General features: G+C 47.3%; 1 protein-coding gene across 1 annotated transcript in view; it reads right to left on the bottom strand.

The window, feature by feature from the left end:
• Positions 1–1,835: 1,835 nt before the first annotated feature.
• NHSL2 (NHS like 2) overlaps positions 1,836–20,332 on the bottom strand; it is a 93,317-nt gene continuing 74,820 nt past the window's right edge. The window contains exons 3-8 of the mRNA XM_036890960.2: positions 19,679–19,806; positions 19,179–19,374; positions 17,131–17,262; positions 13,595–15,919; positions 12,000–12,132; positions 1,836–11,147 (exon numbers count right to left, since the gene is read on the bottom strand). Coding sequence (XP_036746855.2) covers positions 10,823–11,147; positions 12,000–12,132; positions 13,595–15,919; positions 17,131–17,262; positions 19,179–19,374; positions 19,679–19,806 — 3,239 coding nt within the window. The 3' untranslated portion in view covers positions 1,836–10,822. The remainder of the gene's footprint in view (positions 11,148–11,999; positions 12,133–13,594; positions 15,920–17,130; positions 17,263–19,178; positions 19,375–19,678; positions 19,807–20,332) is intronic.

The raw sequence follows: 20,332 nt of genomic DNA, 5'->3' as shown, positions 1-20,332 counted from the left end.
CATTAATGAGACTTGTGAGACACCAATCTAATGATGGCTACTAGCAGGTATCCTGAGCTGGTGACTCTAATTTAAGAAAGCTATGACCCTAAGCAAATGAACTGTAATCTGTGTCAGGTAAGGAGTGAGAATCAGGAAATATGAATTTATAGGTATTTAACCAGTACTGTTCTTGGGAGAAAGACACTTGTGATGGACACAGAACTGTGTGGCCCAGATCCCCCTTTGAGGGTGGTCTTGTTACCCAGCTGCTGGAAGGGCTGCCAGCAAAGATGCCTCGGACGGACAGGATCACCTTACCCAAGGTCAGGCCCCTGGCAGAGTGGCCCACAGCCTGTGACTGACTGAAATAGATGTGTGTAGGTTCTTGCCTTTGGCTCAGCGCACATCAACTCTGATGGGTCACTTGAGTGCCAGAGCTTGCCATCGAGTCGGCAGGGACTTTGCAGTGCCTGTATTACTGGCCTCTCTCCTGCTGCCTAAGCCTGTCCCCTTCTCTTCCACAATGTCAATCCCTAGGGCACCCCTATAAATACCCTGCATACCCAACTCTACCCCAGAGTCTGCTTCCTGGCAAACCCAACCCACAACGACACCTCGAAGCAGGGGCCACAGGCTCAAATGCTTTCAGGGGCCTGGTAGGTAATAGAAATGAGTGAAGCCAGTTAGGATTAACATAACAGGGAGTGATGGGGAAGTATGTAAATTAGAGAGACTGTGCCCCATCTAAATTTTTAAAAATTGACAAACAACATTGTGTACTCTGGGCAATGTGTGTGAGCTCAGTCCAGCCTACTGGCTTCCGGCTTATGACCTGTGCTTTAAAGGTATACTCTCTCTTTGGTTAATATACCAGACCCTGCCTTTGATATGAGTTTTGTGAGTTGGTTCAGTGTGGGCTGGTCCCTACAAGCTTCCCCAACTCATGGTGCTGTGGCACAAGGAGGCTCTGACCCTGACAGCATGAACACTACACCCTGAATTGCATGGTCCTCAGAGGCACTGTTGGCCGTGAGGCCCACCCTGAGCCAGCCTCTGTCTCTGACCTTTATCTTAAATCTTAACACCTGCTGTTGCCTGAGCTTAGCCCTGGCCCCTCTGCCTTCCCTTGTAAGCTTTCTAGGTTGTTTCCAGCTCTGTTGTGTCTTTTTGGAAGAGCAGCCCAGTGGTGCCAGGAGACCTGAGCTAACATGGGGTCTGAGTGACAAGGACACTGGCTCCAAGAGCCTCAGCCATAGAGGTCTCAGCCAGTTGGGACAGAGGACAAAGCTCATTTTGGATGGGAGTTGACCCTTGAATACAGTTGTCACTACCTGCATGGTAGGCTCATACCCATTTTGAGGGATGGAAGTGATCTGTGCCACATCTGGTCTGCGTTGTTTGCTCCCAGTCCAGACTCACTCTGGTCTGCCCTGCTGGGTGGCTCCATTGAGCCAGAGAACAAAGAGGAAGTGCTTGCCCTGGGCGCAGTTGCTAGGGCAATCTCCTCCTCTCAGGAGCCTGGCAACTGCTGCCCATTTCATCAGAGCCTTGCTTCATCTGCAGTACCCTGCGGCCACCACGAGTGGTTGAATTTGAACCCTTTAGAAGAAGTCTTCCAACACGGATTACCTGCCCATATGGCTCAGGCTCATGGCTTGGTGGGCAGGTTTCTGTAAGACTCAGTATCCCACTTATCTAGTTTGGGCTCTCAGGGGTTAGTGAGCATCAGCTCCTGCGTGTGAGCCCCACACTTGTGTGGTCGGTGAAATGTGCTCAAAACCTGGGCTTAGTGTAGGAATAAAGGCATCATTGCTGCAATGAAAACCAGAGGGTGAAATAGAAAACAATTTTAACAGAAAAAGTTTATTTTAAGAAGACACAAACAGCTTTAGCTATATAAAGAATACAGTTCAATTGCTGGTAACAAGCCAGTAAGGAATACTTTTTAAAAAAAAGAAAAAAAGGACACATTCCTATCACTGGGAGAACTGCCTTATCTCTGCCTTCTAGTTTAGGACATGGGTCTGCAAAGTCCTGCCTCCCTTTTTTTCTCAAGTGCATCATTGGCGCTCAGTAAGCACTGAATGGTAACATAAAGCCCTCTGAACACTGAACATAACAAAAGTCCATCTCCTGACTACGCATAGTAGGACCAGCCAATCCTCCTTCTTCACCTTGCTTTTGGTGAGTGCCGTACTTTAGCTGCTTTTAGACTTCAAGGCATGAGCCTGGTTCCTTTCCTAAGTCTGGAAATCCTAAACAAAAGGCAGAAAGGAAGTGTCTCGTGGATACTTCTAAATAGGGAAATAGTGAAAGTTACTCGTGTCTCTGACTTTTTAAAATTTAGATTTCAGTAAGTGGGTAGATCCCTGGGCTCAAATGATGGAAAGTAAGAGAAAGGTACTAAGAAGCAATTTGCTTAGACAGGAAAAACTGCAACCTGAGAAGCATGTCCGAAGCAAATTAAAGTGCTAGCTGTCTGTTATGCCAGGCTGTGCAGAATTGCCACAGGGGAGCTTCTTCAAATGGCTTCCTGGGAGAAACCAGCACCAGCCCATGGAAAGAAGATTTCAAAAGACAAGAAGAAAGAAGTGCCTCAGGAGCCCCCACCATCCCTTCTCCTTGACCAGCCCCATCAGACCTGGCCGTGGACCAGAGAATTAATGAGAGCACTGGGTGGTGTGTGTGTGTGTGTGTGTGTGTGTGCGCGTGCGTGTGTGAGACACATTAGTCAGCGGTGCCTCCACAGTCCAGGTGGAGAACCCATGCTCGCATACCCAGGCACATACCTGCTCATTCACTCACAGCCACCAATGTTTACACGAGCAAATGTGAAAATGTGAATCTGAGCCTGAGAGGTAGAGATGGGAGCCAGATGGAGAGATAGATGTGAAGAAGCTTTAGGGAATCCTTTTAGAGGTTCAAGGAACAGCAGGCAGTGGTGTGCTGAATGCCTCTGGTTGTGGTGCTACATGGGGCGTCCCAAAGAGTCCATCCTGGGGCCTGGGGGCCCAGGAGGCAGGGGGTTGAGGCAGGGAAAAATGATGGCACACAATATCTTCTGTACGTCTTGATTTTCTTGCTGGGGTTGAGTCTAGAACAGGTCCAAATTGCCTAAGAAAATGGACACATGGGTATTCTGGATTTTAAAACCAGCCACTGGAACCAAGAGAGCTGGTGATTACACTGGGCAATTGTAGACTAGACTGGAATCTCATTGGCCTGGGCCATCAGACTTCCCAGGGACAGCCCTAAACTGGTGATGGCAGTATGGGGCAGGGTGGGACAGATGACCCCAGAGCAGGGCCCCCCGACCATAGTTTGGGGGAGTAACGATGGGATAAAAGAAATAAGAAAACTCCAAAATTCATTCTTCCCTGCCAGCTTGACCCAGGAAGGCAGAGGCACATTGGATAACTAGGACAAGAGAGCTGGAAAAAAGAATGAGGCTTTCTACACTGAGGTAGTCAGTAGTCAGTGAAAGATAGAGAGAGAATCCAGCAGGAAGGGCAACCTACCAAAGAGTAATGGTTGGCATATGCTGCTCCTGTCCTCCCACCTCTGTGCAGGCTGGTCTGACAGTGCAGTGGATGGAAGCGCAGTGAGCTACGTCATCCAGTACACAACCCAATTGTCATATGCAGCTGGTCACAGAAATGTCTGTCCCAGAAAACAGTCTGGACCAGGGGTAAGCTATGACAAGTGGGCTGAATGCAGCCTGCGGTTCTGTATGACCCAAGAGCTAAGAATGGCATTTACATTTTTAAAATATTGTCAAGTAAACAAGCAAACAACAAAGAAGAACATGCTACAGAGACCATGTGTGACCCCCAAAGCCTAAGATAGTTACTATCTGGCCCTTTACAGAAAAAAGTTTGTCAACCCCAAGTCTAGAAGGGGGTGGTGGTAGAAATCCCACCAGTCTCTGAGAATTCCTGAAAAGGGAAGCCAGAGGGGGTCTGGGAGAAGCAGGGGAACAGTGGAAATCACTAGGAATACCACTCCCTGTGACTAGCACAGCCCTAACGTGGCACTGCCTGCAACTCCACACAGCAGTGAGCTCTGCAGGAACCAGGGGGCTCAAGAACAGCTAAAGAGAGAGTCACCCAAAGGAGTATTAAGCAAAGAATGTCCTGGAAAAAAGACTGCATGCAGAGCTCAGAACTATTTAGGGAATTCTGTTATTTGATAAGATAGAGATAGAGTTTGAGCCCAGGGACTGACAAAATATCAAGTTAAATGAAGTTCTAGAACACAACTAAGTATCTCATGAGCATGTAACAGTCTGAAAATAAGTTTAAGAAGGGAAGGATAAAGCAGATTCTAGGAAAGCCTATATTGATTTGCCCTACTTTGCACAAACACCAATTACAAAATTTTACACTAAAAAATAAAGTGAGATATCAGGGGATATTGACAAGAGGATTCTTCATTTTTCAGAAGAAGTCACCAGCAGATTCCCTTACATAGGAAGCTTTTCTACTAAAAAATGGAATCTAATCTGTAAAAATTCATTTTTCAAATGACTTTAAGAGAAATCATCTGTTGTGGAAAGTAGGGTACATATGTTGAATTTGGAGGGAAATGAGTATTTGTAAACTGAAAATCAGATTTGTCTTTTAATTCATGAACTAAAGAACCCTTGAGCATTTTTCCTCAAAGCATATATATTATTACCCTCTAGCTCCATCCATGTTTTTGCAAATGGTAGGATTTGTTTTCAAAGCATATATGTTATTAAATGTAGTTCACTGAAATACTTGGGAAATTCATACGTCATAAAAGTAAAAGCCAGCTATGGGTCTTCTATAAAAGCAGTGGTTTAAATAGAAAAAACACTGGGTCCAGAGGCAGGAGACCCGGAATTAAGGCCTGGCCCTGCCACTGCATGACCTGTGTAAGGTATTTGACCTTTCTGGGCCTCAGTTTCCTCATCTGTAAAATGAGAGGTTGGTCCCTTCCACCTCTAATATTCTGTGACTACAGATAAATACAGAAATAAGATAAATACAACAACCCAGGAATAAGAAATATCCCCCAAAGTAAGCTTTGCAGCCAGTAGAAAAAAGTAGCAATGAAATATAATAAAAAGAGTTAAATTTTAACTACTAGCCAGAGTAAATATATCTCCTTTAAAAATTAATGAAAAGGTTTGTACTTTGTAATTGATCAGGAGAGGGAAGAACATACAGATTGATATCTCTTCACCACCATATATACAGAGGAGGAAATGAGGCTGAGGGGACTTGTACAATGAGCACAATGCTGTGTTTGCATGCATAACATTTTATAAAATTGGACATTAAAAAAAAGCTCAATACCAGATAAGGAACACATTTCTATAAAGCTTGGCATTAAAGAGAGGCTGAGAGGGGTTAACTGCTTGTTCCAGTTCAGATTTTGTTTGTGGATTTGATGATGTCAGATGATTGGGCGAAATCTTACAATCAAATTTACTTCTGCCAGAGCCTTCCTGGAGAGTGGCCGCCATGGTTAAGACAGGTATTTAAGGGTTGGCAATACCAAACAAAACGTTAACACCTTTTCCTTTTTCCTATTTGTGAATTAAAACAAAACTTTTTAAAAACAAAACACAGGCCAGATGTGCTGGCTAAGCCAAATCAAAGGTTTTTCAGGTTGAGCAAGTAGTTGATTTAGTGAGAGTTTCTTAACACCAAGCAAACATATCTGACCATGACAATATACATCACTTGGCCAGAGACTGATCACTGTAATGATGACAGCAGACATGATGGGAAAGGTTGGAATCAGTTGGAGAATCCTGGTTACAGTGAGTCAGAGATCTGAAGAAGAAACATCACTGGAAACACACACACGCACATCCACTCCAGAGAAGCTGCTGCTGGTGCTCCTGCGACCACACTTTGAAAGTCACTGGCCTAGATTCTGGGCTTTACTGAACAAAGTACACACCTATTTCACATAATCCATTACTTATGCAAATCTATTTTTGCCAAACTTACTCAAGTGCCTCAAATGTGTGTCCATGGCCAATTATCACTGTATTCCTCTGTACAGCTCTTTCAGAGTATTCTAAATTTTTATTTCAAGTCATTGTTTAATTCATGATAATTTTTGCTGCCCTTTGACAAAGGCAACTCTTTGTACCTCTTTCCCACCCTCTTGTCCTTTCAAATCCCTAGTTATCTTAGTCCCTTAGAGCTGAAATACACACAAAGGCTTTGGAGGGACTGGGTGTTCTGCTATATGGATCTGGTCTTATTCTCACACTATGCTGAAGTGATAGCACCAAACATAGATAAGGGTGGTGGGGAAAGCAGAGGCTTGCTTATGTTCAGTGAAGCTGTACCTCCAATAAGTTTAATAATCACCACCAATACCAGACAGCTGACATTGATAGGACATTGATTGGACAGTTTCACCTTTGACAAACAGGACACATTTTCACAAACTTTAAATCTTTATGTTCTTTTACTCAAACAATAAGTAGTATTAATTCCATTTATGTAAAAATATTAATGTACAATATGAATTATCTAGGACTTCTCAGTGGCTTTCAGTGGCCATTTCTGAGAGTCCCTTGGTAGTAACCACATTGAATGGCACTAGATAGCAGGACAATTTAATAGACCCTTGGCAATTTACTAAAATAATTTCAGCACATTAAGGTATTTTCTATATTCTGGAGTTAGCTTTCAGGGAATTTAGCCTTTCCATGGTGAAAAATACATGTCTGAAACTAATTGATGCCTAAAAATCTACAAGAAGAACTTCATTCCCTTGGTTTAAGGCTTTTCCCCTGTTAAAATGCAAGCAACCCTCAAAAGAGATAGCATTAAGCCTTATAATCTCAAAGTAAAGGAATTTATCCCTTTCCTGAGAGCATGCTTTTCTTAGTGAGCAGAAGAACAAATTAGGAGGCACTCAGGAGAGTTGGTGCTGGGAAGCAAGGTCTGGGGAGAATGGACTAGAAAGGGAGACCAAGGATCCCAGTTCATTCACTATTTTGCTGAATAGCTGTCTTTGTCCACATCTTTACTGAAATGGGTGCTAACTTGCCACTTGGACCAGGTTACTTAGAAATCAAGCATGTTTTCTAGTACTACTGAAGATTCTTTGATATATAGGCCAAAAAGCTTTATAGCAATGGAAAACAAGTTAGCAATAAAATGTCTGGTGTGACACCAGATAGGTAGTTAGCCCCTAAATCAAAGAAACCACACTTAATTGCTGGAAGCAGATAAACTGATATCACTTCAGAAGAGTGCAAAGCACAGGGCCAGGATGAGGGGAAGGCACTTGCATGACCTCAAGAGCACGTGGGTTCCTCCTTAAATTTTATACCCCACGTACCTCCCTCGCTTCATTCTAGTCCTGGCCCTGACAAATCAAAGTGAAAGCCTACCACTCTGTTGTAGACTCGGTGGTGATGGGAGGCTGCACTGGAGGGGAACAGAGCCTTGACCATGGAACTGTCTCTTTAAGGACTAGTTCGTGTATGAGGCAGAGGGCTGGTGCGTGGACAGACCCGCTCACACTCATAGGTATAGTGGGATCACAAGCCAATGCTTGTTGTTTAGAGTGGAAATGGATGTCTGCTGAAATGCTTGTTGTAAGAGCCTTGTAGAATCTCCTCTGTCTTTGTACATTCAAGGTGATGTCTCTAAATCAACAAGTCGATTTGTGGTCATTAAGCTAACCTGAACTATTCTGCTTCCCAAAGGGTGAGCTGTCAGTTAGGGATGCAGTTTACAGGAGAGTTGGGGCTGAGGGGCAAGTTAGGGCCAGGTGGGAGGCCCAGGTGAGAGACTGACGCAGGCAAAGGAAAGGAGACCCCAATGACGTTCTCTACCCTCAACATCTGAACCACAAATATGGAATGGATACTCACCAAGTGCAAAGCACTTTTAGCTTCCCAGTTAACCTACCTGGGATGGCTCCCCCTCCTGACTAGACTGAAGTCAGTCCAGCAGAGCCACCTGCTCCTATTGGTTTGAATCAGAGGAAACAAAGGGCTAGAAACAATTTGAAATTGGAAGCTGACCTCCTGGGGCCAACTCCATTTCACTGAACCCCACCTGTAATCCACCTTCAAAAATGGTTATCATTATTATTCGCACTAGCAATAGTGGCAGTAGTAGGTTGTCTAGAAGTCTCCCTGGAGGGCCCTTCAGCCTCTCTTCTTCCAGTACGGCCAGAGTAGGTGCCAAAGGCAGCAAACGTTGTAGTATGTGCCTGGGTGGGAGAGAGAGCTGATGTTATGATAATCAAGGGGAGGAGAGAGGTTGAGTGTTAGGAGTAAGAAAGATGTTCAGTGTTGTGCTCATCAATGACTGGTAGAAATTCTACAGTTTGCTTGGTTGTTTGGGACTAGGTCCACCTGTTGCAAACATTAAATGAATATTTCCAGCCTCAGTGTTACCTCTGACCATACGATCTCTGCCCTAAATCTGCCTCTGCTAATGGGAATACCACTGGGCATTTGAGGGCCATAGTGATGATGCAGAAGATGTTCTAAAAATTCCAGGCAGACAGAGTACAGTAAAGGAAAACAAGACTCAAGGTAATTGAAAGACATAAAGGTATCTGGAAATTCAGCTTTCGAATCTTTTGGGAAAGCCACCAGAGGTAGTAGGGTGAGGGGAAAGACAACAACCACTAGAAGTAGCAAACAAGAAGCTTCCCAGAAAATCAGCATTAAGTTACAGGTCCTATACTCTGTGTGAATCTCATATTTGGCTTTAGAGTTCAGCTCTTTGTAATGGCTCCTAGGAAGAAGGCCCTGGCAGAAACTTGCCTCAGAGACAAGTGGATCTTGATTTTCATAAGTCATTTTGTTGGGCAAAAGTACAAAAACGCCTTCATTTCCCTATAAAGGAAAACGTTTCCATCTTTTGGAATTCTGAGTCTGGGGCAGACAAGTGTGGCATTCATACATAAATTCAGGCCGGGAATGAATCTATTTTACTTTGGGCAACCCCCTGAAATTTGGTCAGGACCTTGAAACCAAATAATTCTAATGCTTTCAAAAGCAACTGGGCTTTTGCTGTTTATTATTTGAAGTGGCTTCTCCCTATATCAGGGGGAAGAGCTGATTGCAAGGGAGTTGGTGGGCCTGGCCTGTACTCAGAAGTCTAGAATTCAGAACTGTACAAACCAAGGGCCTAGGCCTGGGCTTCTACATGAGAGGTCCAAGTCCTCTCAGAACTCAGAGTGGTTTTTGAGCGGCTCTATTGGCTGAGCTAAGAGCTTACTTCTCATTAGTGAACACCACCTATCAAAATCAAGATCTGCTTGTCTCCAGGGCAGTTTTCTGTGTCCTTGAGGAGGTTGACCAAGGAATCTGTTGCGTGGGAGGTGAAGGAGGAAGGGGTCAGGGAACCCTCTTTGTGAAGCAGGCTACAATTTCTTTTGACTTTTCTTTTTTCCTCTTGGGAAAGGTGAACAATTAGCCCTCCATTATTGATTACCAGTTTTCTTGTTCAATGCCTTGTCTGTTTTTTTTCCCCAACCTTCTGGAAACCATAAAAATCAAATGAATCACTGCTCTTGCACTGCTTAGAAAACTGAACTGGCAAAAATAGTGCTTGCAAGCTTTATGAGGGGCAGATCGCAGTTTCCCATTTGTTTGGGGCTCTCTTGGTGTCCCATTTCCCAGTGATTACACTCTCCCCCAGCATGGTTAATTGACAGTTGATCAAACAATAGAACCTAAGTGGCAAAAAGTAGCCCTTTTTATGTGTGTTATGTGGGCCACAGCAACTTGGCAAGGCTGCCTTTTGTATTCTGGGTATATCCTTTGAGTCTGTACATTCTTGTTACTCTAGAACAGAGTAAGACCTCCTTTGAACGAAACCAAACAACCACAAACTACAATCTGAACTCAATGGTGGGGGCAAGTTACACGTACTCTCTCTCCTCCTTGAGCCTTTAATGGTGCTGTTCCTTCAGATAATTACATCCTGCAATGAACGTTGTATGCAAAAGAACCAGAGTTCTTAGAATGCAGCATTACCTGGGCACAGATCCTAGTATCATCAGTGACAGACACTTGAAGGACCTCAAGGCGCACGTGCAGGTTACTCTGGATAAACTTGAGTGAGCAAATGGCTGCCTCCTTTGTTGGCTGTGCTTGGTTCATCCAAAGGAGTCCAGTCCTGACCTTTTCTAGCTAAGGGATGGGTTGATGGGGTCCATATGTTTATTGAAACTCATCACCCTGGTCTCCGTATAGACAATCAAACCAAAAAAAGGCAATGAAGTTCAGGACATTCATATTTTACACGACAAAAACTATCCAATCAACCCCATGCTGAAATAACTGCACACCTACAAACCTCTCAGAGGCGAGAGGTGAACTGTGGTTGGGGAGGCATTAGAGTCTTTCTGTTTCTCCACACAGGGCCATGGAGACCTCACCAGGGAAGTGAATCATGAGCCATGAGCAACCGCACTCTACACCTCCCAGGTTTGGAAGCCCCCCGTCTGCTATCACACTGTGCCCCTCAGTGAGAGAAGCCAGCATGGAGCAGCCTGGTCATTGATTGCAAAGATGGCACACGTGCCCTTGCGTCTAAGCATTTCTTCTCAGTACACACCACTGGGGGAAAATAAAGAGAAAATCAGTAGTCAGGAATGGCAAGATTGTAGGTATGAAAACGTAAAATGTCTGAAGATGATTAAAGTGCCTGATTGTAGTTCTAGAGGAAGTGGCCTCTCTCCTGCTCTCCAGAGTGTGAGTTAATATAAAAGAAATGAAGACTCTTCTGTTATTTCAGTGGTTCCTTTTTAAAAACCTTACTCTGCCCCCTTCTCTATTCAAGTTTAGTAGCCAAACCCTGCTTGCTGAAGTCAGGGCTTAGGGACTGGGGTTACCAGTGCTTTCACAGTCTTTTGAAAATTGTGCAATAATTCTCCGAGCCAGTGGGTTAGTGGTCTTCAGCAGTTCGGCTGCTGAGGGGCGGGACCTTGGGGTTGCCTTGCTTCCCTTCTTCTGTAGCAAGGCCTTGAAATCATCATTTCTGCCAGCATCTAGGTTGGCACTGCCACCTGACCCTGCAGAGGCAGCTGACTCACTGACTGGAGAATCAGCCGTGTTCTTTATTGGTGAGTGGGAGCTTGTTCTGCTGCCACCAGCAAAGGCCTCACCAGGCTCCTTCCAGCCAAGCAGCTTTCTTTTGGACCTAAATAAGAGAAAGTTTGCTTTGAGTGAAATCTTGCAGCAGACATTTCCTAATGCTTCCTGTAACTACATGAATGCCCGTGACATGATCTGGGGACTGCTATGCAGCTGCCTTGCAAACAGTCATACTTACCAGCTTTCTCTCTCACCACCTAGTCCTCAGAGTCCCTTCTCTGGGCCCCCATCCCTACATGCCTTTCAGGGCCCACAGCTGCAGTCACTTGGCCTGTGCCTGTAGCTTCTGTCCTACCCAGCTTCTGGGACCAAGGATGAATTTGAGAAGTCAAGGCTAGTTGGTCAGTAACTCTGAACCAAGGCAGCCTGGGGGCTGATCTTGTTCTGAACTGGTGCTTTGGCTCAAATAACTGGGATCTCTCTAGTTATTTCCTCACTGAGCCTCTAATTGGTGCCCCTGTCTGCTAGCTGGGTCTCCAAACGGTCTCTCTTTGCCTAAGCTCCTGCTTTGATACTAGGCCTGGTGCCCCACTTCAATTCCAGGGCAGAGACTCTTAATGTCTCCATTTTGCAGATACAAGGAGTTCTGTGAAGGGTTAAATGTGCCTGACTGTAGACAGGGCTGTGGGAGAGCAGATGGAGCCACAATAAGCCATGCAGTTGCTAGGAGACGAGGGGCCTCTCACTCAGCACCTGGTCCTCCCTTCCCAGCCCCTCCTCCACTTTACCAGAAGATGTCAGTGAATTGGAGATGTGAGGCCCTGGACTGCATTCACCTACATAGGTATCTGAACTTAGTCCCCAGTTTAAATTCTAATGGCTTCCAAGAGGTAGCAGTTTTTCTTCTGGTATGAAAAGGGAAGGCAATGACAAGAGGCATAAGGGAACTGGTCCAGACCTGTGTATCACAGTAAATAAATCTTCAGTTGTGCGTGAAGCTACAAACACATCATCATCTTCTTCTGCAACCCATTCAGCTGTTTTATCACTGATGATGGTTTTCTCTTCAGGGCTTGGTTCCATGGAACTCTCTAGGTATAAGAACCAGAAAGAACTGCTTTGACCACAATAGTTAGGACAGAGTACATTCTCATTAGAGTTTCATGATGTTCAAAGCAACTTTGAAAGGGCAGCAGGGCAGAGACTCTTAATGTCTTCATTTTGCAGAGGAATGTAATGTTCAGAAGGCCAGTGTTTTAGCCAAGGTGGAGTGAGTGATAGAGACTAGCCTGGCTCCCTGTTTTCTCAGGCCTTTTCCATTATAACAGGTTGCCTGCATATTCTCTTCTTTTAAATGCATCATTAAAAAAATCAAGTTGCTGAGAGCAATCTAAAGCAATGACTCAACCAGTGGGTGGGAGTGGGACCTATCTGAATCTCAGAGGGAGCCTGTGGAGTGCAAGGAAGCATAGTCTAAAATTACTCATGGTTTTGATTTGTTTGCTTGCTTTTGTTATGATTTAATGTATGATGAAAGCCTAAATTAGTTTGAGGAAGGCCATAAGATTTTGATGTTTGGTGGGTAGGGTTCAAAACAGGGTGAGAAATGTGGCCAAACCTAGAGGACATTATGCTAAGTGAAATAAGCCAGTTACCAGCAGACAAGTCCTGTTCAATTCCACTTACCTGACATCCCAAAAGGAGTCACATTCGCAGAGACAGAAAGTAGGAGAGTGGTTGCCAGGGACTGGGTGGGGAGCAATAGGGAGTTACTGTTTAATAGGCACACTTCTGTTTTATAAGAGGAAGAGAGCTCTGGTGATGGGTGGTGGTGGTGATGGTGACACAACACTGTGGATATATGTAGCACTACTGAACTATACACTTAAACATGGTTAAGATGGTCAATTTTGTTATTTTTTTTACTTCAATCAAAACAAAAGAAAACAGGAAAACAGAAACAAAACAAAAAAGTATGAGCAAGATTGTCTAGCTTAGTCTTATTGTTCCAGGAAGAGCCTAGCCTCCAACCATCCAAAAAGCGAGCTCCCTTTCTTCTAGAAAGCACTAAGGAAGGCTGCTGCTGGTGACATAGTCCATTGCTTCAGGAGCCTGCAAGCCCACCAAGGTGCTGGAACTCATGCTGGGAGTCCCATGCACAAAATGCAATGCAATGTGGCCAGTAAAAAGTGCTGTATGATGAGGTGGGGAGAGTCCTTAGTGCAGGCAGTGCGTGCCTGACTAGGTAGAGGGGCTCCTAAGGTCCTCGGGTGCTAAGACCAAGTTTAATTTCATTATTTCAGCACTGGGGGTTCCAGGCTGGACTGGCTCAAACTGGGCCTGGGATACCCACCCCTGGGTCAGTGCCCATCCCAAGAGCAGTGAGGCCTCTTGAGAGTAACCCCAACCCTCAAGGGGTGGCCCCTACTGACTTGGCCACCCTAGTGTCATCAGGATCATTATCTGGGGGCATTTTCTTCTGTCCCTGGCACGCCATCCTCACCCTCATCTCTCCTGAGGCTGAAAGGAAGGACCAGCAGACAGTTTACTAACCCAGAGGGCTTGCCTTCCTTTCACCATCAGCATGCAGCATTGAAGTCATCCTCGTACCAGATGATCGCAAGTGGTCGCCAGCTAGGGGACACTTGGTGTCTTCCTCCACGGTGATGATGGGGCTGAAAGGCAGCCTTGGTTCGGCCACATAGGCCTCCATTTGAGCTGTGGGTGAGGTGAGAGGTAGGTACAGCACGCTGGGCTTTTTTGGTACCGGAGGTGGAATCTTGCCTTTCTTTTTCTCAGCTTTTACTTGGCTCTGGAGGCTAATTCTTTCAGGCAGGGCTCTCACCTTGGGGCCCTCCTCCTCCATAGTTCCCTGTGGAGACTGCTGTGTTCCTGAGAAGAAAGCACCAGAAGAACTGGGAAAAGGCGTGAAAACAAGAGATGAGGGTGCTGGCGACTCCCCTGGGCTCCTGCCCTCAGGGAAGCTGGAGGACTTTGGTTTCCACACCGTGTAGATGTCTTGAGGGAGTGACCTCATGTGTTGAGTTGAGCTCTTGGGGGTCATAACCAAGGTAGGCGAAGTTAGTGGGTACTCCTCTGGGACAGATGGTGGCTTATGGACCAAGCTTGGAGGTCTTCGGGCCAGTGGAGGCTTCTCAGCTATGGGAGGTTTCACTTTTCTCTCTGGCAAGGTGAAGACTTCTGCTCCTGATTCGTCGGTGTAGTCAGGGGTCTCGATGTCATCTTCTGGCTCAGACTTGCTGACTGACCTCAGGCGAACAGAACGTAGGTCAGACTGAGTAACCATGGGCATGATTGGCTGGTTGGGGCTTGTTTTCTGGGCCAGCTTGGCCCCAACATTTGCATCTGAGTGATGCCGGCTCACCTTGGTTTTGCTTTGCATGGAGATGCTTATCCCAGACAGATCCAAGTTGGTTGAAGAGGTCAATGGTAGGTCAAACGACAGACGTGACTTGGACATTTTTTCCATTGGTGATGTTGGAGGCAGTGATGACTTCCTCTCAGGTACCGCTGGACGCACCCGGACACTGCTGCTTGAAGGGGGCAAGTGGCCCAGGGTCAAAAACATGGAGACAGTGGGTGTTGGTGTCTCTGATTGGCTGGAGTATCCACTGGAGGGTGACATCAGTCCAGTGGGCCTTCCTGGGGAGGACACTTCCCTGGCCTCCACCTCCATGGAAAGTTGGGAAGGTGTGGTGGCTCGGGAGGCAGAAGGGGAGGCAAGGGACTCAGAGCTTCCCTGAACTGGAGTGCACTCAATGACTGTGGTGCCTGTGGCAGTGCTGGAGCTGGACAAGGACTGGTAGGTGTCACCAGACTTCCAGTCAGGAAGATACCAGTGATGGGAGAATTGTATATCTTCTGAATCTTTGGACATTGGCACGGTTGGATGATTCTGAGCATCTGGGTGGGATAAGTGATGTCCTTGGTGTTCCAAGGAGAGGCAAAGACTCCTGGGCCTCTGGTCCTTGGGGAGTGTGGACCCACCTTTTGGCAAGAGGACTGGCTCATCCTTGACCAGTGAGACACTGCGCATTGGTGGGGAAGGCTTCTTTTTGGCCTTCTTGAGTGAGATACTCTTGGACCTCTGCCTTCTGTGCTGGGCCTCCTGTGGGACACAAAGGGAGGCAATGTTGTCAGCACTGTGACAGCCCTCAGAGCTTGTACTGCCATAAGGCAGGGCACAGGCTTCACTGGCCTTCTGCTCTTCATCATAGTCCACATCCAAGGTGCCTGAGTCTGTGGGCACAGACAGTGACCGCTCTCGAAACCTGCTGGCTGCACCTGGGCCTGTCTCCAGCCTCGAGTTACCCCGAGTCAGAAGGCCAGTCTTGGAAGCTTGTTCCGCAACTTGCCTTTGTTGAGCAGAGTGCCCAGAGTAGCTAGCTGACCCACTGCATCCTGCTGGGCTATCACGTGTGACGAAGAGGGTAGCAGCCTCCTTGGGAGCCAGAGGTGGCAGTGTGTGCAGAGAGAGCCAAGAATTACCAGAGGAAGGATTTTTGCCATTTTCATGGACTTGATTGCTCTGACTGGTGGCACTTGGAGTCACGTAGGTAAAAGCATCTCCCTTCCAGGAAGCAGAGAACATTGATTCTGCTGGTCCATTGCAAGAACTGGAGACACTGTACACTATTCTCATGTTCGCCATGCCAGGAGGGTTTGTGCCACCACACACCTGGAGAGGTTCTTCTGGATCACTAGAAGGATTTCTCAGGACTGGTGAGGTGAGATTTGGGAACCGAGTTTCCTGGCCAACTGCAACTCTTCCATGAACACCTTCTGGCACCGAATGACAGAGCCTGATGTCTGAGGTGGCCGAGTGGACTACACTGCCTGCTGGGCTGTTGCTGTGACCTGGAGGAGGTAGACACAGAGCATTAGTGAGGCAGCCAGGGATCCCCCTGCAGCTGTCTTGAGACAGGAGCACCAAATTTTGCCAAGAGGCATTTGCCAATATCCCGGGCAGAATTCTTGGTTCTTCCTTCCCATAGATGAGGTGCTGGGGACGTGGGGGCCTTGCCTGTCACCTCATGGTGAGTCACAGGCTGCCCTTGTATTGCCCAGCTGGCTGCCAAAGACTTCCCAGCTTTTGATTATTCTTTTCAGAGCTGAAGCGGCATGTGGGAATCTTGGGTTTTTCCTGCAGGTTCATCCCAGGCACATGAGCCCATCTCAGACCTCAGTGTTCATCTCTCCTGAGATGAGAACAGAGGCTTTTGAACTGATAGCAGGCAGAGCCGAGAGACTTCCAGCTCGGCAGTATATCTGCAGTTTGCCACAGCTGTAAAGCTCAGAGTCTAAATGCATTTCAGGCATTTGTCACTGTTTAGCTTTATAACATGAGAAACTTAGGGTAACTTAGAGATGTGAGGAAACCATTCAGATGTTCAAAAGCCCCCAAGATTTTCTGATATACACAATTATTACTATTAGAGCATTCTTATTATTATTGCTATTACTAGTACTGCTATGATGATTTGTAGTAACAGCCACAATTTGTTGAACAGATACCAGGTACCAGGCACATATTAGGCAAATGACACACAGTAACTCTAATCCTCATGACCACTGTATCGGGTTTGTATCATTATCCACACCTTACAGGTGAAGAAGTGGAGGCTCAGAGAGGTTATGTAATTTGGCCAAGGCCTCACAGTTAGTAAGTGAAGAGGCCATGATTTGCGTCCATATCTCTCTGGTTTGTGCTCTTTGGGTGGCATTCATTTAATGGCAGAAATGGTTCCAGTAAGATGGTGCTTTTAGTGATGACTCCCCCCTTTATCCATTTGCCTAAATTTGACATGTATGGTTACATCCCATTTGTAATGAGCAATGATAACATAATGAATTTATTAGCCTGGGAGGCCTGTTCCCCATATTCTGTTGCTCCCCTTGACAAAGGGCCCTTGGTTATCCTTACTTACCACATTGCCTTTTTCAGGACCTCTGAAGCCCCCACTCTCTGAATTAGTCCTGTTCCCCATCATCATGCCACTGCCTGGGGGTCAGGAATGTGGGGAGTGAGCAAGGAGAAGAGTCTGGGGGATAGGCTATGTTTGGGTCACCTTGGTCTCGCTGGGAAAAGTTAGAGAATCCAATAATGGTCCTCCTCCGCCTCAGGGTGGACTTGGGGTTCACGGCTGTCTCTGTGTTAAACAACGAATGTCGCAAACTTGCGTGTTTATCAAACTGCTGCCCTGTAGCCAAAATAAAGACACTTGGGTGCATCCTGGTCTCTACTTAGAGTACAGAGAAAAGTGGCCTGAGGTAGAGGGAAGGAATGACAGCAGCAGCGATGAGCATGAACAGCACCCAGGCAGGTGGCCCTCCTTCCCCAGCCCTCACAGCTTGGCTCCAGGTGCCCACAGCCCCAAGGCACACATGCTGGCTCACGTAGTCCATGCCCTGGGCTACCTGGGAGACTTCAGTGGAGAAGTGCTGTATTTTCAACCCCAGTTACATATCGAAATCAACTGAGTAGCTTTGGAAATACCTGGACCCCACCCCAGAGCATTGAAATCTCAGGTAGAAGTAATTTATTGAGCTCTTCAGGCAATTAGTTCTTCAAATGTATAGCCTGGGGTGAGAGCCACTGGTATAGAGAGATGGGTTGAAACTAGCTGTGGCTTGATGGAAATCTTTTCCCAGAGAAAGCCTTTATGTGGGCTGGTGAGGACACTGTCTCCAAAAAGCTGCCCCTGCCCCATAGCCCCCCTACCATCCAGGAAGCAGCCGGATAGTCTGTTCTCCAGTCACCTGATCACATTTCCTCATAGTTCGTTCTCTGTGATTGAGATCTATTTCTCTTAAAGCTGTAGGTCAGTCTTTGCTGTGTGGACTTGCTGGGGAAGGGGTGGGGTGAGGAATGCTGCTCCCCCACTGTTTCTCATTCAACAGCTGGTTAACCAAACCCCCACCCCCAGCCCCATGGCTGTGGCTGTCCCATTTACCACGTGCTCCCACGACCCAAGCCAGTGGCTCTGTGGACAAACTGAGAGCCAGACTCAAGGAGAGTAAGACAGAAGTGTGAAAACAAAGTGCCTGCCATCACTGTGAATCTCTCCTCTCAGCTCATTCATCTTGGTACACCTCCCTAGGCTCCAGGCTCTATTTCCTGCTTCTGATTTCCTGGGATGACACCAATGGCACCGGATGACAGCATATCCAGGGAGCATTACCACATGTGGCCAGAACTATCCGCATCATTGTCATCCACTTTTCCAGCATACCACAGGCTGGCGCTGGCTCACAAGGGACCTCTGGTCCCTCTGGCTTCTGAGGTCCCGATTTGATTAGGTCGCTGGCCCTGTCTCCTTCCGAAATGACTGACCCTTCTCCTCTTCCACTTATAGCCCGTGGAGTGTGGAGCATGAGTTAATAACAGGCATGGTGGAGAGTGCTACATGTCCCCAAAGTCACAACCAGCTGAGCTACAAACATCATTTTCCCTGCTTTCAAGGTAGCACTGGTCCTCCTTTGCTGTTTTTTGTGTTTTTGTGGGGTTTTTTCTTTGCCTTGGTCCCTTTCTAGTCCCTCCTTGAACACATGCCACACAGTTGAAGAGGCTCAGTTCACTAGAAGACCGAGTGTCTCCTTGAAGTGCCACAAGAGTAGCTTTGAAATACCTAGATCCCACCCCAGAGCATTGAAATCTCAGGTAGAAGTAATTTATTGAGCTCTTCAGGCAATTATTCAGTCTGTACCTTGGGTATATTCCCTCCCTTTCACCAGCAGCACTCTGAACCTACTTTGCCCTCCAACTCCTATCTGTGTTCTCCAAACCCAGCTTCTGGCACAAGGAGTCATCTTTCCCGAAAGCAAACATAACTCACAATGTTTCCACATGCAAGTTCATAATGTTGTAGAGTGTGCTGTTAAGAGAACCTTGTTTGCTATCCAACACCCTCAGTTAAGGTGGCAGTGCCAGCGGAGCGTGAAGGCGGAGCAGCCAGAGCCCCTGCCTCTGCATGACCTTGACAGCACATGACCTTGACAGCGCAGGTGAGCCTGTAGCAAAGAAAGCCTTGCTCCCTCCCCCAGCACCCAGTGCAATTGGAAAGGATGGCCTGCAGTTGGCGTGGAGGGAAGCAGAGGTGGTGCTAAGCAACTCTACCAGAGATGTTGATGGGCACAAGGTCAGAGTGCGTGGAGCAAGCCTGAAGCCACCACTTCTCCTCTAGGATAGGCAGAGGGTAGGGGCTATTCCAGGCAGCTTGCTTGTCGGCTGCGGTTAGCAGGCTCAGGGGGGTCTCAGGGGCCCTCACGTCCTGGGTGGTAGTCTCCTCCTCACTCAGCTGCCGTTTTGTAGGCTGTTGGGAAAGAAGGGGACGGGAAGGGTGTGTTTCCTCCTGGAGATGAGCCGTGCCCACAGGATGGTTGTCTAGGCGGGCTGGTTGGGGCTTCATCTGGGAGGCAGGAAAGCATGGACACTCTGCCAGGCCAGACACCTGCTGAGCAGGGCCCATCTCAGTGGGGCCTCAAGGTAGCTCTGCTGGTAAGCAGAGGTGAACAGCAGCTTCCAGTGGGTAATGTAAGCAGCTTGAGGTCCCCTGTCACTGGGTACAGGGTGAGCTCTGCATGCTGGCCCTCCCAGGTGGGGGACAGGCAACTCACCATCAATACAAACTCCAGATGCCTGGCAGACTGGGGTCTTGGGCTGGGACTGGACTCAGGGGCCTCATCAGCAGAGCGGAAGGTCTGCCCCAGATGTCTGGCCTCCGAGTACTGTTCCTCATATTCTTCTGAAAAACAGCACAGTGGATACACACTCTAGGGGTCCACAGCCAAGCGCCTGGCTGGGGAAGGACCATGAACTGGGGCTCCTGCTCTAACTGCCAGCCTCACTTGCACTGTTTCTGTAGAATATTTCCTGGCTTCTGACCCTCTGGATTCGGAAATGGAAAACTGCCTACTTCTGGGGACTATAAGGGCCAAGGAGAAAAGAGAGTCAATAAATTCGAGCTGCGCCAGTTCTGGGACCATGCCCTTGTCTCGATAGCCCCTACCTTACATGCTCAACAGAGAGAAGAGGCTCAGGATGCAGCCACCTCTTGCCACTTCAGCTGCAAGGTCCTGTCTTTGAAACCCTGTGACTCTTCAGGCTTTCTGCAGCCTTACTGGGGAGATGGCCTGTGTGACCTTGGCATTGAGTGCCAAGAACTCTTACTTGAGCCTTTGAGGGCCTGTTTCCCTGCAGGGTGGTGGGGAGGCTATGGTGAAGGAGCAGGGAGGCAGAGGTAGTGATACAGAAGGAAGGAGAAGTTTGGG

This window comes from Manis pentadactyla, chromosome X (assembly GCF_030020395.1).
Source record: "Manis pentadactyla isolate mManPen7 chromosome X, mManPen7.hap1, whole genome shotgun sequence".
In the NCBI taxonomy this organism is placed as follows: domain Eukaryota; kingdom Metazoa; phylum Chordata; class Mammalia; order Pholidota; family Manidae; genus Manis; species Manis pentadactyla.
The sequence above is the reverse complement of the archived record's forward strand: the minus strand, read 5'-3'. Positions and strand labels throughout refer to the sequence as shown.